This window comes from Temnothorax longispinosus, chromosome 11, assembly GCF_030848805.1.
Source record: "Temnothorax longispinosus isolate EJ_2023e chromosome 11, Tlon_JGU_v1, whole genome shotgun sequence".
NCBI lineage: Eukaryota > Metazoa > Arthropoda > Insecta > Hymenoptera > Formicidae > Temnothorax > Temnothorax longispinosus.
The window spans coordinates 5,298,636-5,325,627 of record NC_092368.1 but is presented as its reverse complement, the minus strand read 5'-3'; the positions used below and the strand labels follow the sequence as shown (position 1 = coordinate 5,325,627).

Sequence of the window (26,992 nt, the reverse complement as noted above, 5' to 3'; positions counted from 1 at the left end):
TTCAGGATATTTTGCTTCGTTACTAAGAGAGATTGATATACATTACTGAAAAAACAAACTCATCTAAAATGAAATTAGAAACCTGAAATTTCGTGACGTATTATAATGCTAGACATTATAAATGTATGATGAATAGAAGTTTGCGTTACTGTTTGCATTATTAATTTTCAGTTAGGTTCAATTTAATTTAAAATTACCGGATCGATTGAAAATTACCGTCATTTCGAATGATCTCTTTAACAATATGTAAAACTGATGTAATCTTCGTCTTTAGCATTTGCCTTGCACAAATTTGCCTACAAATAGCCTTTTCTTTAGCTTGATCAAATTACAACTAACTCTTGTATTTCATGACGTTTGTCCCAGATATAGAAAAGAAAACTATACATATGTTCTGTACAAATTTAAAAATAGACGACGAGAAAGTAAATGAAATAAAAACGTTGAAATAAATTTTTATTGTACGAAAGTTTATTTAACAGAATAGATAGGACAGAATACAAGCTTCTGGTATGTCGTGAGACAAATTTCCTGTACTGGGAAAACACGGGGGATCCCGAAACCGATGACAGGCCAGGTGACAATTTCCGGACGATATTAGTACGTTATAACGTATCGATGTTTAGGCACGCGTCAGAGGTAGTATTGTTGTTAGCTCGTGAATTTAATTATACCTGCGCTCGATCGGCGTTTATTGACGCGAGCACGATTCGCTAATAGATATAATTAATTGCGCAACAAAACATGTGTATCGAACTCCTACTCCTTTCGCGGGTGCACTTCGGTACATTCGCTTCGTTGCCCGCATATTCATTTATTACATTTGTCTGTGTAAGCAGTCACGTACGTGATAATGAAAGTACGAATGCGCGAAACGCGTGCTTGTAGATAAAACGATCTGATCGCCGCTTGGAAAAGCCTACCCCTCGCGGAAAGTAGTTAATTAGTTCCTCGAGCGAGCGCGAATGAGTTGTAAGTTACTGATAAATGTACACATTTGTTTCGCATCTAGCAAGGTTGATCTTACAGTTTTATTCAGCATGTCGCTTAAATAAAATATAAAATATACAGTTAATTTTTTTAGCGAGTACTATCTAATTATCACGTTTGACTTTATATTATTTCAAGCTCTCTTCGATTCTAAAAACACATATATCACTGGAGCAAGAATAATGTTAATTAATTAACATTCCAAAAACGATAGCGTTTTGTCTTTTTCTCTTTTCTTTAAATTCCTTTTCCTTCTTTTATTTTTCTTTCTTTGTGTTTTATTTAAGCCATTCATCCCAATCTTTTTACAACAAAACATATCACAAGGATAAAATTTGTGATCGATTCAGCGCATAGTAATTCATGCGATCGAATTTTAATTATCGAAAGCTCTCGAGATCAAGCGCATCGTCTTGAATTTTGGTATGGACGACAGCACATATCCGTGTGTTGTCGGGAACCGTGAAATTCTCGCGTATCAATAGAAGGTCCTGCGATCTTCCTTTAGGGTAGACCAATATTCAGCGCCGTATCATTTCACGGCACGTCAAGCTCGTCATTCTCGCAGGACACATCGATTGGCCCCGTTATATGAGATCACAAGGGTTCAATATTAGTTTCAAATTCGACGATTTTACATGTCAAAAATAAAAATCTTTGAAATCTAAGATTAAGTTATAGATATAAAATTTCGTAGATATAAATTACGAAAATTTCCGGCTCTTGTGTCAATTGGTGTACCATATTTCGCAAACAAATACTATAAGCAACAGTATTTTAATACGTTTGCGAAATGTGATTCTGTTTGCAATCTCTCAGAGTCGAAGCAAGTATATGAGAATCCGAAGAACCGCAGATCCAGGATTTGAAAAAGAAATAAGTTACAGCATTCTATATGTAATCAGATGTAATAGTCTGAAAATTTATGCTCGCGAGAAAATCGTACGATTCGAAGGTCTTAGAATGTCAAAACTTATGTAATAACTTTCGTAATATATATCAGCATTAAAAAGCTCTGGTACACGTAGAAGCAAAACTCTTAATTTTGAAGCTCTTTATCCCTATAGTTCCGAAAATATATAAATTTTGAATTTTATATTATAAATGACATAAGATCAAATTAAATGATATAAAATATAATATATTAGACAACTTAGGGATATCACTGTGATTTTTGGATTCATTCCGCGTTTGATAGTTTTGCTGGCCGCGTACGGAGACCGTAGGTAGATAATTCGAACGTTTCCCTCTCGAAAAATTCATGCATACAGATATGGATATCGGGACAGCTGCTTATTTATACGCGTTGCGTGCAACACCTTCTGCGCCTCGTCAGACCACGGACTTAGTATCTGTTTCGCGTGTACGTATGCCCGATCGCGCGAATGTGCCTGTGTGGAAAACGCCATCGCGTTTTATCGTTCGGATTCACGAGATCATACCACCGTGATACCGCGCCATCGCCGCTAATATCCGACGATACAGGCTGCTGCAAAGCCGAATCGTATCCTTTCGCCAATACGGGCGAAATAACATCGTGAAATTCTTTCTCGTAGCTGCATTTTTGCTCGTTCCGAAACGGCCCGACAGAAAAGACTTTCCAAAGTTTGATTTAAAAAATGAAAAATAGAATTTAACATGTATACATTTGTTCTTGGAGAAAGATGAGCGTTACGCGTGAATTGAGTAGAAGATACAAATAATGTGTTGATATATTTTTATATTGTATTAGCATAATTAACATTGTACACTAAAATAGAATAGATATTACTTATTTTAATATTAGTACATTTGACACAAAAGACTGAATAAAGACTGATACTGTTGTTAATATATGAAGATATCGGTATATAGTTTTCAAGTTAGAGGTAAGTGTAACGTGAACGTAATAGCTATATCTATATTAGACCCTTTTTTCACTAATTGCGTCAACTTATGATTTAACGGCTGCTCACAGATCTCATCTTTAATTTTAGTATATATTTTATAGCATTAACATCCGCGCGCAGATCGCTACAACATTACTTCTCATCCATCAGTTACACTCGCAATGCGTTTCACTTGGGCTGTATTGTTTGATGATTACGGATGAAGCTTTATATCCGATCAATCACGCTTGACGGGTACATTGGGCAGCTGACTCGAGTGGGTTAATGCGTCCATCGATTATAGATGCGCGTTTCAATGATGAATCCGCGTCGGGATCGATTACCGAGCAGCGCCGTGTTGCTGTTAACACACATTTAATCCGCGACGCGATATTTCATGATGACTTCCGGCTCTTTTTCAAGTCGGAAACTCGCCGCGTCCCCGATTTTTCACAAGCACGGCCGGATATATCGATTGCAATTACGAGGCGCCGCGCATTTTACACACGACGCGTGTCGAACAGTCCATTATCGCAACGATTAATTCCGATGAAATATCAGGGCCAGCATTTTTGATCGTCGCGATACAACGTTGTAGCAAGAAACAATATGGGGATTCACGAGGAATATTTTTACGCCAACTTTCCTATCGAATAAATGTCTACAAAATTTATATGCATATAAGTTTCGACAAGTTCCGCGTTTGACTAGCACGCGTAATTCTTACTCGGGATACACGCAGTGTGGTGGACAATTTATTTTTGCGACAATGCGATGACACGTTGAAAAGTGATTTAAAAACGCTTCCTTTATTTTTCAAGAACAACATTCTGATCCGATCATTGCCTATAGTGAAAAGCATTTCGCTCAATAAGAAACGCGAGCGCCAAAGTTTTTGCAACGTGTCTATCTCCCGTCGCCCGCCCGCTGAATTTAATTTATCCCTAAACAGTCGACGGCGGCAAGTAGAAATGCCTCGGACTAACTTTCTTGCTCGACCCACTTAACGATTTTACGTCCGGCCCCTGATGGGCCGATTCTATCGGCCTCAAAATGCGGAACGCGCGACTGATTTCGCTTTTTCACACTGAACCAATATCAGTCTATGTGTAATCGATGCCGAAAAGATGCCTTTCTTTTAACAGGTAATCGTTATGAATTTTTCCCTAGCGTGATTCGTTATTGCCTGCAACATATGCAGACTCTACTATATACTATCATACGCTTTTATATTATTTACTATATTTATTATTATACATACTATTATACGTATCTATTTAGCACTATATGGAGGGGTAAAAACTACAGTGGTGTAAGTCGAATATTTTAAAAATGTGTTTTTTACCCCTTCATATGTAGAAAATCTACTTTGAGAGAATTATTACTATTTCATCAAGTGGGAAGATTAAAATAGAAAAGAGAATACTTTTAAATATTTTTTTGATCATATTCGTTACCGAGCGTTTATCATTTACACTTTATCCCGCTAACCGATCGTTGATACGCACAATAAAATGCTTCGCTTAATTGTCGAGGGAAAGAGAGATATTAATTGAACGTGAGCGAGAACCCGTTCAAATTTATTTGTGAAATTATACGCGAGTAATAATGGCAATAATAATGAAACGATTTATTTTTTATGTGATTTCGAAAAGTATCGCTATGCCATAATGTTCTATTATTTATTTTCATAAGTATTTGATAATTTGCATATCGAATCATAAAATTATTATGAACATTATTATTACACACAAAATGCTTATATTGCACTTAATACCTATAATATAGGCGAGAAACTTCCTGCTTTATGAAATATGAGATGAAAGAACAATTTTGTACATTATAGATTAAAAAAAGAAAGAAAGATACCGAAGCAACCGCAATTATGCCTCGCGGGCTACTATCCCTTCATTCCGCGAGTCGCGCGAAAGAAAAAACGAAGCGACATGAATGCGATTGAGAAAGGTTCAAGAAGTTAGAGGTTCTGAAATTAAGTAACTTTTAGGCTGTAGTCCATTTGATGCTACAATTGCTTTGAAGCATCTTTCTTCTATTTCTTTCTTCCCTGAAAGAAAGGAGAAGAGAAATGCTTCGAAGCATTTGCAGTGTTAAGTGGACCACAGCCTTAAATACTCTAAAAAATATGTCAATACTTTTTAAAATATAAAAATCTTGGAATGTGAATTAAGACTTTATAATTTTTTAGTATTTCAAAATATATACTCTTCTAACAATTCTAAAGTACAAAAACTTAAAAATTTAGAAATTTAATAATTTAAAGATTCGGAAATGTAAAAATTCTGCCGATTCATGGATTCAATTCAATGTGAGAGTTTTTGGGATCCGAGGACCGCGCAGTATCCAAGTGTCTATCATGTTATAAGAACGCGTCGGAAGGTGAAGGATCCAAGAAGCTATGTTTGTCATGTTTATCAATCACGGTCAAAATGCGTGAAACATTGCAGAAAAACGCAAGAAATTCGACAGTGCATTCGACGTTCAAGGTGCATTCTTACCGAGCTACAGCGAGATTGCGTCCGTCTGGGATTGCGAGTCACGGGGCACTGAGCTTGCAAGACACATCCAGGCCAACAGACCGACGCTTGCAAGCCTCGCGACTCGCAAATTCGACTCTACGTCTATCGTCTCTCCCTTCCACCGCCCACCGCAACCCTGCACTTAACTCATAGTATTTTCCTTTCTAAATTTTCTTGAGTCATCGTGAAACAAGTTTATTATAAGGTTGCGATTGTTAGTTACAGAAACTATAAATGATTGGACTCTCTAGCACGTTGTTTACGTCTCTATTTTTAGATATTTACATTTTAAAATTATATAATGCAGGAACTTAAAGATAGATCTTTTAAACATTTAGAAAATATTTAGAACACCTCGGATCTCTGAGTTCTCTGAATTTTAAGATTTTCCGATGCTTGAATTTAAAATACTGAGATTTGCTCAATTTTAAACTCTTTCCTAATTCTGCAGCGTTCTACTCATTGAATTCAACGAGCATGCACCTGGAAAACTCAAATTAAAGCTTCGTGCTACAACTTATCGTAAAGTTTGTCTTTTCGATGTGTTCACAACGATGTGCGATCAATGATTCCGGAATTGAATTTATGCCAACGCAAGTTACAGCTTTTCCCGAACTAATCCCCGATTTCATGTAGCGTCGCGTTTAACTACTGCCAAAAATATACGCGAAGTCGGACTATCCATTTATTCGCGTCACGAACTCTGCACGGTGCGTCTCGGCGGATTTTTTGTCGATTGGCAATTATCGCGAGCGATTTGTTCCCGCGAGTTGGAACTATTTCATATACATATGGAACAACGATGCAAAAGCGATTAAAACGGAATAAATAGTAAATCCGCATGCCGACGACGATAGATCGGCGAAACGACTCTTGCAATCCACACAGCGTTTCGATGCGGTATCAATTTGTCATTATTACACTTGCGGGAGGGTTTTCGCTGGTGCTGGCGCGTAATACGGGGCAGAAGCTTGTAATTCGCGGTGGGTGATTAGACGCGAAACGACGTCGTAATCGCTGACACGAAAGGAACGAACTTGAAGCTATCGATAGTAACAGATAAAACCACGCCGATTGACGGGCCTTGACCGAAAGCCATCAATGTTTTTGCCCGACGCCAAAGTATTTGATAGTCAACGGAATGATCGAAAAGTTATATGCAACCTACAGTTGTCACGGTAATTTTAGCATTATTTTAATATTGCACATGTCATATCACGCACTATCAAATATTCCATTGTCGTAGTTGTCGCGGTTGTTAAATATCGCAACATATTTTAATCCTGCTAGTGTTTTATGAGAGACAGCGTGAATAATCTTTACACGTTCTGTAAAAAGCACTGTAATATACAAAATAAAAACATAACAATTATTTATATGTAGTTTCGTGCACAACTGTAAACTATAAATTTTTTTTTATTTTGACAATGCAGTGCTAGTAAAAAATGAGATAACTAAATTATATTTGATTTGCCATGCGACGAAATATCCGTAATAACAGTTAATAGTGGTTTTTTTAAATACATTTTTGTGAATAACTGCCGCATGTACGGTACCACGTATATAATTCAGTTTCGTGACTTTTCGATCATCCTGTATCCACATTTCGCGTACGTGTATTCGCGTGGTGTTTGCGAGCAAAGGGCACCACGTGAGGGTGTTGATTTTCCCACAGTTATCAAGGCGGACACGATTATCGGTGTTCCGAAGGCTATCTGTTCGACTTGCAGCGTGATTAAATTGAAACACCATTCTGCAAAATGTACTAACAGCGACAATATTGTGTCTTACATGAATGTTAATCGCCAACAACATTATACTTTGCAGTTTTTATCAATTATATAATATATTAATATGTGTATATGTAAAATATTAGATATTCTTTTCCGATCATTAATATATGAACGTTTACGCATAATTAAATATTCGACCAAAGAGAACAATATATTTGAATCGATTTTACACATATTCTTTTTAATATAAGTCAATATTAATACAGGATTAAAGTCGTGATTTGATACATAAGGAATTAATTCTTTTAAATTTTTCCTCTGTTTTGTCGAAAGTCGATGATATTGTTAAAGTGTTTTATTCTTTATATAAAAAGATGCAGATTTTATATATTATATGCAATTTATAATTTTGCGTTGAAATTTGCTGAATTGAAAAATATAAAGAAATTCATAAAAAAGAATTGTTGGAAAAGGATTAATATATTCAGGAAAATCTGGAAACGCCGTAGCCGACCGGTGGCAAGGAAAATAAAAGAATGTAAGCAGATTTTATCGAGCCTGTAGTAAGGTGCGGCGAAATTCCGGTGGCGAGAGGAAATAAGGCACGTGCAACGCGATTTGCAAGTATCTTCCTGAGTACTTAGTACAAAGTATCGGAGTACTTCTAGCATCTTAAATGGCGATCGGAAAGTTTCCTGTCGATAGTATCGAGGAGGGTTTGCAATTTTCGTCGACGTTCTTATCGCGTTAGCCGCAGTATCAGGATATTGAGGATTATTACAACTTTCATGATAATAATGAAGAAATATGATATTATCTAACGCTACGTAATTTATTTTTATTAAAATAATCGAGGATGTATTTTATTTTTTGAGACGTTTGTTAAAGTAACATAAAGTACAACAATCTGCGGGCATTAAATTAAGTCGCCATGCGGTTACATTCCGTTTTTTTGCGCGCGAACGCGAACGGCACAAGAGGTGTCAAAGGGAGAATTTACTTTCAAAATCATGGTTAAAGAACTTGGTATGCGTGTTTATTTTCGGAACAGTTTAAAAAGTTTTTGTCGGATGATGCATTTACCTAACTGTCACGCGATAGATCCTCTCGTGCTCGCTCTCCTGCTCGATTTTTGAGAAGATTCCTTCGCAGAGCCGTGGGATTAGTCCTGGATCCTCCTGGAAAAATAAAAAGAATTATATATAATGACAAAATTATCGTACAAATATATCAAACGTTAGATTTAAATATCTGATGCTATTTAATTATAACTTTTATCATTATCGAAACGTTATCTGAGGACAATAGAAGAGATATGATAAAACCTAAAATAAATAAAAAAAAATTATTTAAAATATTAATTCTAGATTAGCCAGTTTATCTGAATTAAGTTCTGTGCAGTATGCGTTTTTGTAAATACGAAATAGCTGAAATGTTTCTGAAAATAGAGGAGGATAAGCAAAAAAAGAGAGAGAGAGAGAGAGAGTTTGTTCTGTGGAAAGAATGAAAGTCCCCGGTCAATAAAGTCTATTCAAACCGGAAACAGCGCGCGGTATCTTAACGAGGGGGAGTCTTGTCAATTTCAAAATTTGATGCATTATTAACCAGCGCTCGAAGCGTCCCTTTTATAATTGAAACCCGACAAACGAGTGCGCTGCACAGCCGCAACACGTGCTGCGCTTTTAAAAGTCTGCTCACCCACCCTCGTTCTCCGCCATCCACCTTTTCACCCCTGCGCCATGCATCCCCCTCGCACCCGGATGCATCTCCCGACCGCGCGCGCGAATATGCCGACGGAGGCCGCCATACAATTTAATTAAGCGCCATTCCGCAAAAACAGTTTCAATTTACTGTTTGAAATTTTCGGGACGAGAAACGGAACGTCGATTCGATCCGGCAACGAGTTCTCTTTCTCCCTCGTCGGCCAATTAGAGCGATGCGATATAATAATTTCACGAATGGGATTGACTGTGGGGGAGGAGAAGATACGAAGTGGGAAAAGGAAAGCAACGGGTAATCAGGTCGATGCTATTTGAACTCTAAATAAGCATCGGCCAGTTTATGCAGAATGCAAAACATCTAGTTTTGCGAGACTGTTATACGAGAGCGCTTGAGCTGATGGAAACTAAATATTCCTCGGGAAATTTATCCCGCCGATATCACTTCATTTGTCAATATGATAGGTAAGAGAGATTTTAAATGAGTAAAAGTAAATCAATGTAATAATCGTAATTGTATGGGCGCACATGAAATGAAGGATCTTTATTTTCCAAAACGTAAAAATTCGTCGATATTCAAATTATTTTATGACATTTGGTGTTTTTAAAAAGAAATTAATATTGGAAGATAAAACGACGATTACGAGATCCGAGTTCAGGAAAATGAAGATGGGGAACGGTATTTTGGAGTAAATAACCATTTTAATTATTTAAAGTTCTAATAATTAATGTTGGAACAATAAAAATAGTGAAAAACGTTATAATTATCAAGAGAAAGTCAGAAAAGTTTATAACGACCAATTAATTAAAATAATAAATATTATAATATCAAAGTAAATATAAAAATTGTGTATGAAGAATATTTTTATTTAAATATTGAACTAATATATTATAATAAAATATATGAAAATATCTGATATCAGCAAATTTGAAAAGATAAAAAAAAATGTTATTTTTTTATTATTATTTAACCGAAATATTTACAAAAATGCAAAATATATTATAAACCATTACATGAAAAATTAAACATACAGAAGACTTTTAATTTAGTCAAACAATAAAACAGTTAACTTTTGTTAAATATTATTTTAACATTTGTCAATTTTCATGCATGATATATATTGGCATTTTTATATGGTCCTCTACGCACAATGTTTTAATTCGCGCATGTTTAATAAAACAAAATTGTGGAAAATATAGCAATTTAACAGCTTGTTAATTCAACAGATATTTGTCAATAATAAGCCATTAGTATTTTATTATCAATATTTTATATGTACCAAGCACATCCTCATTAAAAACTCCGCGTTGTTTTGCAGATTTGCGAACTGCAAAATGCAAATGAGAAAATTGCGAATCATCGAAGGAAATCTTAAAGGGATAGGAAAATTAATTATCTATTCGATCTTCGCGTTAAGAAATTGACAAAGTGTCTCGAAATTAATTCATTGTTAGATCTGCGAGCTGAAACTTTTGGATCACGGTATTGCACGCGTTTTGTACGGATATTTTCGCGGGTATTGCGAAAACGTCAGCGAGTACAACGCTGATGACAACAGAATGCTATCCGAAATAAAAGCAAATAGCATGCACCCTCTCTGCTGCATTGTGCGCGGAAAATAAAAAAAAAACATTTTGCGATGTATTAATAAAACGCGAGACAAATCAAAGATAATTCTCGACTCGCGCAGGTACGGTACGCGCTTTGCTTTTGAAAATAATACCGCCGGCATATCGACAAAACGGGACGTGGGTCGACGATGTATGGAGGAGGTCTATTATGCGCCGCAAAAATGAAAATAAAGTGCCAATCAGATTTATTACGAGATAAATCGAAACAATTTGCACATTGCACGTTGACCCGTAAACACATCATCGCCGATTTATTCGGACGGCAAAAGAGTTCTGCAATGCTGCTGCACGAAAATATAACATTGATAAAATAGACATAAAATGCAAAATGTATTTTAGCGGGCGATGAGGACATGCTTGAAATCGCAAATGCAATTTTTTCCGTATATAATAGGGCATCTCTCTATACGGTTGAAACTTTGATACAAATTTCTTAAATATATTAGAAACCGATTTATTTTATATTGATGTAATTTATTTTGATAATGTAGATAACTTTTTTAATACAATAAGACAATCGAGAAGTTTTCTTTTTTCTACTGTTTAATATAATCGGATTTTTTAATCCGTTATTTTAATTAAACACATTAGGCATTAAAACAAAAATTGATATTAATAATATTTCGTTAAGATACGCTATATAATGTTTCATAATAGTTTATGATAGTTTATGATATATATTTATAAATTATCGTTTAATGCACATATTTGTGTTTCGTAACGTGTCTCATTACAAAGTCAAAACAAGCTATACGCTCAAAACGCTCAATTATTCATACGTCCGATTATGGAGAATCTACGTCAAATAAATTTATTATATATGTATATACATATATGTATATATGTATATATATAAAGCGCATTTGAAGTATAAAATTAATAAAAATATTTAAAATTATGTTAATGCATTGCGTGAGCAGTTTGTATTATGTCTATGCAAACAAAAATGTTGAAATTAAATGTGCGGTGGATCGTTCATAAAATTCCAACGGTAATTTGAGTCCGAATAATTCAGCTGAAAATTGTAATAAAACAACGGCATAATTATACACCTTCGTGCCCATCATGGTGTAGGTTTTGCCCGACGCGCTCTGTCCGTAAGCCACCAGGCAAGAATTATATCCAGAGAACATAGCATCCAAAATGGACTGTCCTAATGTCTCGTAGATTGTCGCTTGAGTGGCGTAATTCTTCGCTTCAGGATCCGAAGAATCGAAGCAGTAATCGAAATCATATCTCCGAGTCCTCTCGCGACTGTCTCCGACTTTGTTCGACGATATCTTCAAATTCGTCAAGGAGATCTCATTCGATTCCGCGCGAACCACCAATGCGGACCCCGTCAAATTTAATTCCCTGCACATAAAGAATACACATATATATATTAGTAATTCGTTTATTCGAAAATATATCATATCCATATGTATAGTCTAAAAATTTACTACGTCTTAAAAAAATTCGGAGAATATAATAAAAAGAATCTAAGAATCTGGCAATATAAATATCGAAATTTAAGAATTCAAAAATTAAAGCTTGCAAGAAAACTTGAAAAACACATCATATTGGAGCTTTAAAAATGTTATCAAAATTTATTTTTCTCAAGATTTCGCAAAGTCGGTCGATCTAACGATCGAACGAAGAATAACGGGTGATATATCGTCGCAAATATTTGCGAGGGAGAAGTCAATAAACGCATGCAAGCACTGCAAGCAGCTTCACCAACATTTTCGAAGCCGGCGTCGTTTTTCCACCTTTCTCGTCTACATCTCCCGTCGCCGTTCTCTTTTTCTTCTTTTATTTCATCATTTTTTGCCAAGCACATTTTTTCATGCTTCGTGGATCGGAATCGATTCATCGAAAAGCGGTAGCGGCAGCGACAGTATAGCGGTGATGCATGCGACCGTGCGTTCACACGGGGGTATGCGCGCATTTCCCCTTGTTATTCTATAGAGGGCTTTGCCCGATTTTCTCAAAGCATTCCGCGCAACCGGTCGCGTTTACGACTGCTTTATAAAAAATTATCTTCTTTAGGCTACAATATTTTGTTAATTTTAGAACAGCGACACGTAACACTTCGTTTGCAACAAGTATTTTTAGCCGCATACGAAACTAATAAATTCACATTTAACGTGCAGATAAAGGCTGATGAGCAATTTAACAGTAAATATGTCCGAGAATTCGAGTCTCTTTTTTGTAATAACGTAATGTCAAGAGTTCTGCCTTATTAAGAAAATAAAGATTTATTACTGTTGTTAAAAAACCGCTCAAGGCGACTTTTGTGACTTTCAAGGAATATAAAATTAACACTGAAAGATTCAAGGAACAATCGAGGACTTTACTAAAAGAAATAAAAATTGAGGACTGTAGATATCCGAATATATGTATGTGAGAGAAGATTCATAGATCCAAAGGGGGGAGGAGAGTATATCTCCCGACCCAAAGACATGCAACAAGTCTCGGGGGCATCGAGGTTTACATCGCGAATTATGGGCGATCGCGTTTTCGGGTTAATCAGTGTCGTGTGACGCTATATTTTGCGTGCCGCGACAGGATAGAAGCGTGATTATGTGCGCAATATCCTCGGTGCATGTAGCGCATACGCGCAGGAGAGCATTGCAGTGCTTTAACCCTGGATTTCGCGTGATCTCGTCGGCCTTGTTAGACTCGTTCTCGTCCTAATCGGACGCTTCGGTACAATTTTGTGCTGCGCCTTGCATTGTAACCACAAATAAAATCGGAACTCTTGTTAATATGTTACAGAGACAATGACACGGATAAATGACAATTTATCCGTGTGCTTCAAAAAAGTCTACATGCCAAAAAGGGCATATTTTGAGATTATAAAAGAGTTTATGCAACATGAATGTATCCTTATATATTTTTTTTGTCACATTTGATGTTAAAGATAGTATGAGACATTTTGTGTGACATTAAATTGGGATGGGAAACAGACAGCTGCGTTTATCATTAAATATGTGGCGAAAATACCAGGAGTTTTCATATTAAATGTAACAGCAATATAAAAACGAAATATAAAATAAACATATTATAAAATAATTTTATAAAATTAGTGAAAAAAATAACGCTATAGATTCAATTTAAAAGTCGACACTCTTTAAGATACGCGCAACAGATTTTTATGGATTTATGGTACTATGCGCAAGGCAAAGTGGTTGATTCATTTCAGCTCTGTTTATTTGTCTTCGCGCTTTAATCGCTTGAGAAAAGCTTGCTAGAAACAGATTACTTCCAACGAGACCGTTGACAGGCTGAGTAGATATAAGAAGTATTATTTTTACTAAACCTCAATTATGATGATTTTCTTTCCAAGCGACTCTTCTTTTCTCCCTTACAATCAATCTATATAAAATCATAGGAACAAAAAGAATGTGAATTTATAAATCTTTAGCTTTTTGAATTCTTGAGTTCTTAAATTTTTTATTCTTTTATTTAGTATTTGCTATTTTGTATCCTTTAATCTTTAGATTGTCGAACTTTTAAAATCTTTCATTTTTAGATTATTGGTCATTGGACTTTTGAAAAGAGCAAAAATACATCGTCCTGCTTCGCGCATTAAATATAAGGAAGAGAAAATATTTCTTGAATTAATATATCAATAATACACCGCTCTTTTAGAAGGTATAGACCATTGTTATATGCTCGATGGATTTATAAATTACGGGTCATTTTTGAGGTTTGCCATCACATAACTATAAAGTTTTTTTACATGAATCATTATATGCGTCGGCCAATGCAAGCGCTAAACGAGACATGCGTATCCCCTACGACTCTCGTGTTTCACGGCACCGTAGTACGAAAATAACAATGCCAACGCGTTAAGACGATACACGCATACCTGTCAAGCGAAGGCAACTATAAACGGAACGGATGCGCCAGCTGTCAACGTAAGGTCGCCCTGCGCCCCGTCACAAAGTCATAGTCCCGCTCTCGATCTTCCATACGGTCGCACCCCACGCTAAAGTCAATGAGAGTATTTTCGGCGTGAAACCCGCTCGGAATCATTAAGCGACCTCGACGCGCAGTCGAGGGGAATATCGATGCGTCTCTTTATTCGCGAAGAAAATTGAAACGTTTGGTGCGAGAGTGAGATAATTGACATGAGCATATATAATTTGTGGGGTTTCGTCTCATAAAATTAAACGTGGCTCCATATTCAAAATTTTTTTATCTTATTAATTATGAATTGATTTCTTATTTTCTCTTGAAACCTTCAATTTTAATTAAAAAGGGAATATATCTTAAAAAATATACAAATTCCACGTAATATAAAAATTGAAAGATTCAAGAATATAAGAATTTTCTGATTTAAGAATTTAGAAAATTAAAGATTTAAGAAATTTTTAAATATTTGTTAATTAAGTAATTTTAAAGATTTTCTCTTTTCTCTCTTAAGAACTGTACACTGTCTGTACAGGCAAGAAAAATTTAATTTATTATACTGCATCTAGCAATAACAAGTTGTACATATCTAAATAAATAAAGTTCAAGCGAAATTTAAACACTCCTTGCATGGCCAAGTGTAATAATAAACTTCGGCGCGTGAAATCATTCATTTCCTGCTGCAAACGAATTTCGTGAGACCTCATTCTGTACCTTGACATATCCGCGGTTGGGGTTTAAGTACCGATTGCACTCGATTCGTGCACTCGTATGGAGGGATGGATTTAGTAAATTCAAAGGCAACTTTTCGAGAAACTGGACTTCATTAAAATTGTAAGAGATAATTTAGGATTTGTGTGAACACGACATACACGCTTTATAAAAATAGAGTCAACCAAACCCCCAATTATCTCGAGACATAAAGAGAAAGTATCTACAATTAAGCTCCTAAATTATTCGGCTAATGCACCACGACCGGGTGCACCGGCGCAATGAATCACGCTTTAATTACAGTTTGTAGCGCGAATAAACGCGCAATAACTCGCGACGGAAACCCTCGTAGAAGGTCCTCAAGTTCTCGACGCTCAATTGCTTTCGTCTGCGCTTCCGGTGACTCCGCTTCGGTCGTTTCTACTGCTCGCGGACGAGCGCGTGCGATCGTCTTTTTGCCGCCACCCTAGTAGTCTAAGTATAGAAACGAGTTCATAAGTGTTTGCACCGAGTGAGGCCGCGCACGAGTGCGTACAAATTCAAAGGTGTAAAAATTTCCTGAAAGATCAAATTTAAAAGTCTCAAAATCCAAGGGCTTTGCAATAAACGTATTGCCCGGAGTAGTACGAGAGCCTACAACATATATTCTCAAGATTTAATAATGAAAGGCTTTAGATTATAAAATCGAAAAGTCTAGGAACAAAACATCTGAATGTCTTAATCTATATGCAATCTGAAAGGATATACACATATATTCTTTTACAATATTCCGAATAAGCATAGCTGTGAAGTCTAAAAGAAACTGAGGTAAGTATTTTTTCAAAGTGCAGCTTACAAGTAACACTACCCAAGTGTAAATCGCCGATTTGGATAATGTTTTAATATGTTTTAGTAGACGTAAAAATAAGACATACGTATTTTTTTTTATCTGCGGAAAACCATATTTAGGGTGTGAAACACCCCTTTGAATTTATGGGTATCGATTTAATTGTTTTGTATATAAGGATTCAGTATTTTGGCCCGAACCAAATAAAATAGTTGCATTATCAAGAGATATGAAAAATGAAAAATTTTTGACTCGGTTCGATCATTTTTAAGGGGTAAACCACCCCCTGTATTTGAAACAAAAATTTAAAAAATGCCCAGATAATTGCAAATTTCATTCAAAAATTTTGAAAAAAATATTAAATTTTTGTTTCAAATACAGGGGGTGGTTTACCCCCTAAAAATGATCGAACCGAGTCAAAAATTTTTCATTTTTTATATTTCTTGATAATGCAACTATTTTATTTGGTTCGGGCCGAAAATACTGAATCCTTATATACAAAACAATTAAATCGATACCCATAAATTCAAAGGGGTGTTTCACACCCTAAATATGGTTTTCCGCAGATAAAAAAAAATACGTATGTCTTATTTTTACGTCTACTAAAACATATTAAAACATTATCCAAATCGGCGATTTACACTTGGGTAGTGTTACTTGTTAGAGATATTTTATATCCGCAAACGGGTGCTGTTTCGGAATCGTTTGTACGTGTTTGTATCGCCGCTAGTTTCGTTTGTAGTTTTAGTTTTAAAAAACGGGGTGATTGTACGGGAATTTTCAAAATAAGATGAGTCGCATGGAAATATGCAATAAAAATCAGATTTTACGGTAAGAGTTATCTCCGCCGTTCTTAGAGATATTTTAAATCCGCAAACGGGTGCTGTTTCGGAATCGTTTGTACGTCTTTGTATGGCCGCTAGTTTCGTTTGTAGTTTTAAAGGGTGATTGTACGGGAATTTCAAAATAAGATGAGTCGCATGGAAATATGCAATAAAAATCAGATTTTACGGTAAGAGTTATCTCCGCCGTTCTTAGAGATATTTTAAATCCGCAAACGGGTGCTGTTTCGGAATCGTTTGTACGTCTTTGTATGGCCGCTAGTTTCCTTTGTAGTTTTAAAGGGGTGATTGTACGGGAATTTCAAAATAAGATGAGTCGCATGGAAATATGCAATAAAAATCAGATTTTACGGTAAGAGTTATCTCCGCCGTTCTTAGAGATATTTTAAATCCGCAAACGGGTGCTGTTTCGGAATCGTTTGTACGTCTTTGTATGGCCGCTAGTTTCCTTTGTAGTTTTAAAGGGGTGATTGTACGGGAATTTTCAAAATAAGATGAGTCGCATGGAAATATGCAATAAAAATCAGATTTTACGGTAAGAGTTATCTCCGCCGTTCTTAGAGATATTTTAAATCCGCAAAAGGGTGCTGTTTCGGAATCGTTTGTACGTCTTTGTATGGCCGCTAGTTTCCTTTGTAGTTTTAAAGGGGTGATTGTACGGGAATTTTAAAATAAGATGAGTCGCATGGAAATATGCAATAAAAATCAGATTTTACGGTAAGAGTTATCTCCGCCGTTCTTAGAGATATTTTAAATCCGCAAACGGGTGCTGTTTCGGAATCGTTTGTACGTCTTTGTATGGCCGCTAGTTTCCTTTGTAGTTTTAAAGGGGTGATTGTACGGGAATTTTAAAATAAGATGAGTCGCATGGAAATATGCAATAAAAATCAGATTTTACGGTAAGAGTTATCTCCGCCGTTCTTAGAGATATTTTAAATCCGCAAACGGGTGCTGTTTCGGAATCGTTTGTACGTCTTTGTATGGCCGCTAGTTTCGTTTGTAGTTTTAAAGGGGTGATTGTACGGGAATTTCAAATAAGATGAGTCGCATGGAAATATGCAATAAAAATCAGATTTTACGGTAAGAGTTATCTCCGCCGTTCTTAGAGATATTTAAATCCGCAAACGGGTGCTGTTTCGGAATCGTTTGTACGTCTTTGTATGGCCGCTAGTTTCCTTTGTAGTTTTAAAGGGGTGATTGTACGGGAATTTCAAAATAAGATGAGTCGCATGGAAATATGCAATAAAAATCAGATTTTACGGTAAGAGTTATCTCCGCCGTTCTTAGAGATATTTTAAATCCGCAAACGGGTGCTGTTTCGGAATCGTTTGTACGTCTTTGTATGGCCGCTAGTTTCCTTTGTAGTTTTAAAGGGGTGATTGTACGGGAATTTCAAAATAAGATGAGTCGCATGGAAATATGCAATAAAAATCAGATTTTACGGTAAGAGTTATCTCCGCCGTTCTTAGAGATATTTTAAATCCGCAAACGGGTGCTGTTTCGGAATCGTTTGTACGTCTTTGTATGGCCGCTAGTTTCCTTTGTAGTTTTAAAGGGGTGATTGTACGGGAATTTTAAAATAAGATGAGCCGCATGGAAATATGCAATAGAAATCAGATTTTACGGTAAGAGTTATCTCCGCCGTTCTTAGAGATATTTTAAATCCGCAAACGGGTGCTGTTCGGAATCGTTTGTACGTCTTTGTATGGCCGCTAGTTTCCTTTGTAGTTTTAAAGGGGTGATTGTACGGGAATTTCAAAATAAGATGAGTCGCATGGAAATATGCAATAAAAATCAGATTTTACGGTAAGAGTTATCTCCGCCGTTCTTAGAGTTATTTTAAATCCGCAAACGGGTGCTGTTTCGGAATCGTTTGTACGTCTTTGTATGGCCGCTAGTTTCCTTTGTAGTTTTAAAGGGGTGATTGTACGGGAATTTCAAAATAAGATGAGTCGCATGGAAATATGCAATAAAAATCAGATTTTATGGTAAGAGTTATCTCCGCCGTTCTTAGAGATATTTTAAATCCGCAAACGGGTGCTGTTTCGGAATCGTTTGTACGTCTTTGTATGGCCGCTAGTTTCGTTTGTGGTTTTAAAGGGGTGATTGTACGGGAATTTTCAAACGAAGATGAGTCGCATGGAACGATGCACGAAAAATCAGCGTTTACGCTAAGAGTTATCTTCGCCGTTCTTACAAGTAACACTACCCAAGTGTAAATCGCCGATTTGGATAATGTTTTAATATGTTTTAGTAGACGTAAAAATAAGACATACGTATTTTTTTTATCTGCGGAAAACCATATTTAGGGTTTGAAACACCCCTTTGAATTTATGGGTATCGATTTAATTGTTTTGTATATAAGGATTCAGTATTTTCGGCCCGAACCAAATAAAATAGTAGCATTATCAAGAGATATGAAAAATGAAAAATTTTTTATTTGGTTTGATTATTTTTAGGGGGTAAACCACCCCCTGTATTTGAAACAAAAATTTAAAAAATGCCCAGATAATTGCAAATTTCATTCAAAAATTTTGAAAAAAATATATGTTACACTCGCATCCAAAACAAAAGTGAGACTGTTTGAGGATTTAAGGGTGACCACCCTTTTATCGAATTTCTTACGTAACATTTAAATTTATCCCGAAATAATGGTAAACAGTTTCATTTATCGTCAAATTAATTAATATTTACAAATTAGTCTGATCAACCCTTCAATTCTATAAGGGGGTGAGGGAAAGTAGGTTTTCTCTCACTCCCTTATAGAATTGAAGGGTTGATCAGACTAATTTGTAAATATTATTTAATTTGACGATAAATGAAACTGTTTACCATTATTTCGGGATAAATTTAAATGTTACGTAAGAAATTTGATAAAAGTGTGGTCACCCTTAAATCCTCAAACAGTCTCACTTTTGTTTTGAATGCGAGTGTAACATATATTATATTTTTTTCAAAATTTTTGAATAAAATTTGCAATTATCTGGGCATTTTTTAAATTTTTGTTTCAAATACAGGGGGTGGTTTACCCCCTAAAAATGATCGAACCAAGTCAAAAATTTTTTATTTTTCATATCTCTTGATAATGCAACTATTTTATTTGGTTCGGGCCGAAAATACTGAATCCTTATATACAAAACAATTAAACCCATAAATTCAAAGGGGTGTTTCACACCCTAAATATGGTTTTCCGCAGATAAAAAAAAATACGTATGTCTTATTTTTACGTCTACTAAAACATATTAAAACATTATCCAAATCGGCGATTTACACTTGGGTAGTGTTACTTGTTAGACATAAACCTTGACCCTCACTAGCATAGATATTAGATACTTACTGGGAAAATCTTAACTTTAGTATTCCTGTTATTGTTCGAACGACTTAATTTCTTCGTAGTTTACTATGCATTATTGTTATAACAATTCACGCCAATGCTGATGCTTGGAAATAACAGTAGGCTAATCATCATCTTCCTGAATTACCTAAAACATTACATGCCAACGTTACGTGCACATGCAGAAAAGAATAATGAAGAAAGCTATAAGCCTTGACCTACATTGATATACCTTATAATTCGCAAAAGCATAAAAGAAGAGAATACGCGATCCTTTCTGCTGTGCTGATTTTTAATAATTTTAAAAGTACATATTTGCATTTTTTTGTTTAAATACAAATGCGTTTGCAAGGAAATAATCCAATTAAACATTATCATTATCAATATGTTAAACCATTATTTGAAATTAATTTATTTATAGGATAGAAAGTAATTTTATTTTCTCACTATTTTTTTAATTCAGTTAACTAAAGAAACTCAACGTAACTCCAATACAAAGCAAACCTCACTATTTTCAGTCCCATTAACGACACGCACAGCTGAAAATATATTTCAGCTAGAGATTATGTTGATAATTATCTTGTCTTATTACTCTTTTGTTCCACTTGATTTTTTTTTTATATTTTTAAGAAGTCAGCTGATACATTTTTTAAAATTAAAATTGACTATTCTGAATCTTATCTTGCGTTTTTAATTATATTATTCATAGTATATTATAAATGTGTAGAAAAATTTATGTGTAAAATAACTGATATGTATATACAAATAATGTATAAAATAACTGTGTAAAAATAACTGAAGTTCATGTAGCAGACAACATAAAGGTAACATTTATCAGAGAAATTACAGTTACTCTCTAAATTTTAACGCTTGCGTGTTATTTAGCGAGCGATTTAGATATTCATGAAAGGGTAAATTATCTCATTAAGACAAGAAGTGCTATCATACTCACCTAACAGATACCGGTCTCACGCGCACGGCCACCTTAATGTTCGCCATATTACCATCTCGCGGGTAACAATATTGTCGTCATCCGACTATCTACATTTCGCTGATGTTCTCCAACGATAAGGCGCCGATCGCACTGAGATCGTCACTAATCATCATCGATCGAGAAGTTAACAGCAGACTACACGAAAGCTATCACTGACGCGACTCATATCTGCCGGAGGTCGAACGCACCCGCTGCCCGCCACAAATTTGGTAACGCGAGCTGGTAGAGAGTGATCGAGACGAATGCGTGCACCGGTAGTACTGGGTGCACATGTTGCACTGCCGCGATGAAAATACCCTCGAGTCGCTTTCGAGACCATCCCGCTTCGTGGTTTACCCCACCAGGAGTAAAAGCGAGCGAGCGAACGAGCGAGTTTAGTGAGTACCTCGACTGAACTCACCGTGCCATTTTGCCTGGACGTTTACCCGATTCCTTGCCCCCGACGACATCAGGACGGAAAAGAGAGCACCGCGAATCGCCGGTGAATTATGTGTACAAGGCGTTCCATAAAACGCCAGATGGTAGTTACGATTAGGATTTGGAAGAAGCGATTTCGGGCAGCTTGCCACATCGAGCTCGTTGTCGGAGATATGAAGGATTTGTGAATGCGAGAATTGAGAGATTTAAGTGTTTGCCGGAGCTAAGTGCTCAAGGATGTCAAAATTGGAGATCTATGTACTCAGGAACTTAACAATCTAAAAATATAAGGGCTTCAGAAGCTAAGAGTTCAAAGATCTAACGCTCCAAAAGCACAAAGATCTAAAAATACAGAGATCTAAAAATATAAAATCTCTAAGAAAACTTTACAAGTCGAAGAAATTAAAAGATTTAATAAGCTGGAATCTTAGCACATGAGAACCTTAAAGACCTGCATTCGTCGATTTAAAAATTCAAGAACTGAAAGATTGAAATCCTTAAAATTAATGATATTGCAAGATTCCAACAGAGGATGTATCTATCTCTAATGGATCCAAAATGAAGCTTTGCATAAAAGATACTCATCGTCATCTCGACAGAATGCGCACTTTTAATTTTATTATTTAAATCTCCTATCATGGAATAACCCGCGACTTACGGATCGTCCTGTATTTATAATAGACAGAACTCGGTAGAACGAACAAGGACAAATCGTTGCTGTTGCGGTATCGTTGATTACGCTACCCCCCTACAACGAGGGCATAGTCACCGGCATGTCTCGGTGTTTAACGGAGTTACTGGGTTATCGTGTTGCGCGACGGTGACAACCGCGGCTTAACGCGGGTTTATCGGCGGGAAATTAATCAGAGGGCAATTTACTGTGCCTGCGTTCACCCGCGAGGGAGGAACGTCTCTCAAATTTAACAGAGGACAAGTATAGCCGGCTAAGAAGGCTCTCTCGGGTCATCGCAGCCCGTTCCCCTCATACGTGTATTCCATTTTATCGCGCATGGCCTTCATCTTGATTCCTTTGAAGCGCTTTATCCGTCTTTTATGCTATATCTTAGAAGTGCGCCGTGACTTTCAAGCGAGGTTCCACTTTGATCCGCGCATGATATTTTCGGGCTAACGGATCGACTAACATATTCTCTGTGAGATAGAACCGACGCTACGATTGCCAATACTGCTGATCCTTACTCCTCGCTCATTGTCATCAGAACCATTATATAGGAGAAAGACGTGCTGAGCACCTGCAAGCAATATTTATTGTAATATATATCGTAAAGTAGCTTAAATATGATTATAAATTAAGAGTTAATTGAAATTAACGTTAATTAATTTATTAGTAAATATTTAATTTTTTTTTTAAACCTTGGTGGTCAAAATTGTTCGTCAACATAAGCGAACATTTTAGTTGCATTGCATACACAAGACAATCATGTAATTAACCCTTAAATGCCCCCCGGGGTCCAGCGGACCCCAGACTCTTTAGAATGAAATGTTTTCAAATGTTCTTGCCAAAAATGGAGCTCATGCTCCCATTGATGATAGTTGAGTGATTGACCTACCCGTGTGTACACTTAGCAGTACTCAGTTTACTTAATTTTTTATACTATGTCGAAATTGAAATTTGAACAATATTAGCATTTTATACTCTTCTCTAGACCTTGAACAACATTGAAAAAAATTGTCATAACTAAGGATCAAAAAATCAATGAGTAAGGAGACATTTTTCATGCTGGGGTCTTTTAAACCCCTCAGTGAACTTACGAGATTCTTGAGAGGTGTGGCATTTAAGGGTTAAGTCTTGAAATTATAATATTATCTTGAAATTAAATTTAGATATTATTTGACACCAATAATCCACTCACTTGAGAGAAACTTTCGAGAGACATACTGTAGAACTTTGCAGCGGTGATCCTGGAAGGAACTTTCGACCGCATCATCACGATCTGTAGACTGCGACTGAAAGTGCCACCGATCCAGTAGCTACAGTAAGCCGAGTGGCCCACAGCATCGCTCTGGTTCGTTACAAGCGTTGGCCGTAAATTAATTACAGGCGATTGTGAGCTCAACGAACTATGTACTAATGAAGATACATGCGTTGGTAATCGATCGATACGATTACCGTGCATTGAGTCTTCCATCGCTCGTTAAAATTCGTGCAATTGCGACACGCATGCAATCTGATACGCGATATCTAATAATTTACATCGAACAAAAACTGATGTATATATATTTATATTTATATAATGACATAACTATAACAGGGACTTAATAAGGCATATAAATTTTATGGAAAAAAGTAACAATTTTGCGCCGCGATGTTAATTTGATTTAAATTGTACGATAACATTTAGCTTCTGCAAAAAATAATGGACTTGTAATAACTCAACTTACAATCAAAATTAACCAATTAATTATAGGTAGAAAGTTAATTCAAATAATTATTTGTTTATTGAGCTTCACAATTTTGATCAATTAATTTGTAATTATAGAATACTCGCCTCATCTATTAACGCGTTTCCGCTGAAACTGAACATGAAAAGCTCGAGGATGGTGGATTGTAGAAACATCGTATATATCACCAAGCGTCCCTTGTTTTCCAACATCTAGAGTAACATTTTGCAACGTGATATTTTTCGTTGTAACGCATCTTCAGCAAACGAACGTACCGCAGTGATCTGAAATCCCGCGAAGCAAACCAAGCCGGTGCTGACGACAAATTGTCCTAACGTCAAGATATTTATAATTCTTTCGAGCGTATCCGCAAAACTAAAATAAAGCGGAGAGCATTGATAACAATTTTTTAGGGAATTGCGTATAAACATTACAAATAAATTTCACGCTAATATATTTATGCAAAGATAGCGTTTTGTCATAAGTGTAGTGGACATTTGCTAATATTCTTCAAGTGTTCTTTAAATTCTGTTAGAGAATTATTTCGGAAGTTATTTTTTTCCGAATTTAAACAACAATTCGTCCTATTATACTTAATATAATATAAATATTCACGTGATAGCATCTTGATGATCCTTAATGCAGTTGACCATTGCTCTGTCAGCATCGGGATCATTACTGTCCATTGCCTCCAGTTTCTTTCGCAGCATCGCAAATTTCGCTGATCCATGTGTTATCGCAATGAGGTTGAAAGAGGTTGCGCCGATTATCGTGCCACCCCCGAAACAGCCGCCGATTAAATTGAAGATATAGATGTACTCAAAGGCAGGTGAGATCGTCTGATTGAAGAAGAAATAACCACGGTAAGGAAGTACTCTCTCCTTTTCAAGAATATATACCTAGTTAAACAAATGAAAATTTCTTCAATTAGGACAAACTAGGTAATCGATTATCTTACTATGGTTAATTGATTATCTTTTTGTTGTTTAATTTCTTATTGTGAAAATTATAATTCTGCAATAGAAAACCGAGATAAATCATAATTACGGAATTTATGATCACCTTGCCTTTTAGATTATATCATTCAGTATTGATTATTATTGTCTCGTATTCCTTTCTAGCTCAAATTAATTTTGTATAATATAATTGTTAATAATTTACTAACAATTTAATTGCCTATATATCGGGGAAATAAATACGGCGAAGGGATTAACATCTACGTGTTACGTACGCGTGCGCGTGCAGGTGTTTTCGAAAGGCTCGTAAAGCGAAACGACCATCGGAAAACAATTTCCCGTGTAAGGACACAACCGCCCGCATTTACGAAGCGGTAATAAACAATTTCGGGAGAACAATATCTTACAAAAAAAAAAGAAAAAGAAAAAGCAGGATTTCGAAAAGCTACAAATGTCAGCGTTAATCATCGCGCAGTTTGCGTCGCCGTGTGTCGCATATGTCAATCTGTCGCCGTTATTTCGCGAAACGCGGAATAGACATCTGCGGAAGCAGTTTCTCTCGTTTAAGAACGTTTGTTTTATAATCGTCTTACAGTTAAATTTATCGTTAAACATCGTTTTGTTAAGAAAATAGGCAGTTAAGATTTAAAGAAACTTCCGCGATTAATTTCTCTACAGGTACAATTTAATAACGGAGTCAATTAAAAAGTTATATAGAGAAGTACGAAGTTCTGAAGCAATAAGTTGGAGCTCGGAGAAATCTTAAGCTTTATCACTAAAGGATATTCTAATGCCACCTCATATTACTTCGAAATAAATCTCTTTTATTGTCACAAAATTGAAAATTTGTAACGCTACAAATAAAATGAAAACTTTGAAAGTATTGTTAAAATGTTAAGCACTGAAAATAAAAAAAATATATGAATAGAAGTTTCTTTAATTGTAAATTTGTTTTGCAGAAAATTACTTTTAAATCTAAAAATATTGGATTTTTATTTTCTTTTATATCTAATTTTGTACCTTGAGACGTTCTGTACATGTTATAAATTGTAGAAATATTAAATATGTTACTTCTTGTACGTACCTCTAAAATTGATATGCATGCCATAGAAGTTACGGTTGCAGTTACCATAATTACAAAGGTTTTTGCGAGCCGGAACGCAAAAAGGCACTTCTCCCTCAGAATAACTCTATCTTCGTAAGACGAACAAGTCCAATCCTTTCTCATGGTTTCAACCACGTACAGCATATCTTTTTGATGAGACGAGTAGACAATGAGACGTATTATGGCGAGAAAAAACGCGATGCACATTAGACCGGATACTGTCAATTCGTCCAAATCGTTAAAATTGTAAACCATATCACTCGTTTGGCCGACATACGTTGTGATGATCTGTATGTTGCAAATAATACGTTGAATTATTTAGATGATATCCAAAGTGTTTATCTTAATTATCTGAGGAAATTTAATGCTATCATAATCTATTTATGAAGAAAAGTTTATAAGAGAAATTTTGTTATGAAGATTTTTAATATTAATCAATAGAAGTAGATCTCCTTTCCTTATTTTAAAATTTTGTTTGCGTCTAATTAAACAAGATATTAATTTTGCATACTACGAAAAACGTCAAGAGCAAGTGACAAGTCCTGAACCGCTCCGCACTGGTTGAATGGTCCCTGTTCAAAGGCCAAAAACAGACGAATTTGGTAGCTATCATGATGGGCTTGATTAAATCGTCGTATTCTTCATCAGTACACACTTGACGTTCTTCTCTTCTTCTTGACATATCTTCTCTTCTTTGGCCCGTGTGTGATTCGACGATGCGATCGCGACTCGTGACTTTTCGCGACTGCGGAAAAACCGGAAGTCCGCGCGTCACCGTTCGCGTCCCCTCACCGCCGCGCCGGCGAGAGGTCTATGTGCCAATCTCGAAAGTGCCAATCTTTTCTTATTCCCCTCTATTCCTGCAATTCGATCGCACGAACGACGAGATAACGACCGGATATCGTTCTCGTAGGTGGCATAACGCCCGAAGTTCGAAACTTTCGCTAACAGGCGCGAGGCGGTGCAAACTTCTCGCGCGCATAGATGTCGACTTGTTTCCCTTTCGACGGGGGAGGAAAAAAATGCATTGTC

The 26,992-nt window shown here is 36.0% G+C and overlaps 3 protein-coding genes across 6 annotated transcripts in view; 1 reads left to right on the top strand and 2 right to left on the bottom strand.

Moving 5' to 3' along the window:
• The window catches only part of LOC139822496 (uncharacterized), a 39,606-nt gene extending 17,661 nt beyond the window's left edge, over positions 1-21,945 (bottom strand). The window contains exons 1-4 of one of the 3 annotated variants that reach the window (XM_071794260.1): positions 21,041-21,435; positions 20,092-20,236; positions 11,531-11,831; positions 8,212-8,306 (exon numbers count right to left, since the gene is read on the bottom strand). In XM_071794260.1, coding sequence (XP_071650361.1) covers positions 8,212-8,306; positions 11,531-11,611 — 176 coding nt within the window. In that variant the 5' untranslated portion in view covers positions 11,612-11,831; positions 20,092-20,236; positions 21,041-21,435. Of the gene's footprint in view, positions 1-8,211; positions 8,307-11,530; positions 11,832-20,091; positions 20,237-21,040; positions 21,436-21,482 lie in introns of those variants that run through there. The other 2 variants (XM_071794258.1, XM_071794257.1) reach the window with 2 other exon arrangements.
• The window catches only part of LOC139822502 (BTB/POZ domain-containing protein KCTD3), a 52,460-nt gene that overhangs the window by 18,416 nt on the left and 7,052 nt on the right, over positions 1-26,992 (top strand). The window lies entirely within an intron of this gene.
• Positions 22,090-26,847, bottom strand: LOC139822509 (odorant receptor 10). Of its 2 annotated transcripts, none has more exons than XM_071794295.1 (7): positions 26,472-26,847; positions 25,940-26,248; positions 24,515-24,738; positions 24,175-24,274; positions 24,007-24,111; positions 23,371-23,520; positions 22,090-22,749 (listed from the first exon to the last, which is right to left on the bottom strand). In XM_071794295.1, exons 1-7 carry the CDS (start codon positions 26,640-26,642, stop codon positions 22,693-22,695), a joined length of 1,116 nt encoding a protein of 371 aa, XP_071650396.1. In that variant the 5' UTR covers positions 26,643-26,847; the 3' UTR covers positions 22,090-22,692. The 2 variants fall into 2 exon arrangements, with proteins under 2 accessions (XP_071650396.1, XP_071650394.1); XM_071794293.1 differs by having other exon boundaries at positions 24,515-24,798; positions 26,472-26,844.

What these genes read in the sequence shown, in the direction of transcription:
- LOC139822509 (XM_071794293.1), bottom strand. Translation starts at nt 26,642, where the DNA reads ATGTCAAGAAGAAGAGAAGAACGTCAAGTGTGTACTGATGAAGAATAC. An exon ending in TGCTCTTGACGTTTTTCGTA is followed by an intron (nt 26,249 to 26,471) that starts GTATGCAAAATT and finishes TGCAACATACAG; the next exon opens with ATCATCACAACGTATGTCGG. An exon ending in CTCTCGAAAGTTTCTCTCAA is followed by an intron (nt 22,750 to 23,370) that starts GTGAGTGGATTA and finishes TATTGCTTGCAG; the next exon opens with GTGCTCAGCACGTCTTTCTC.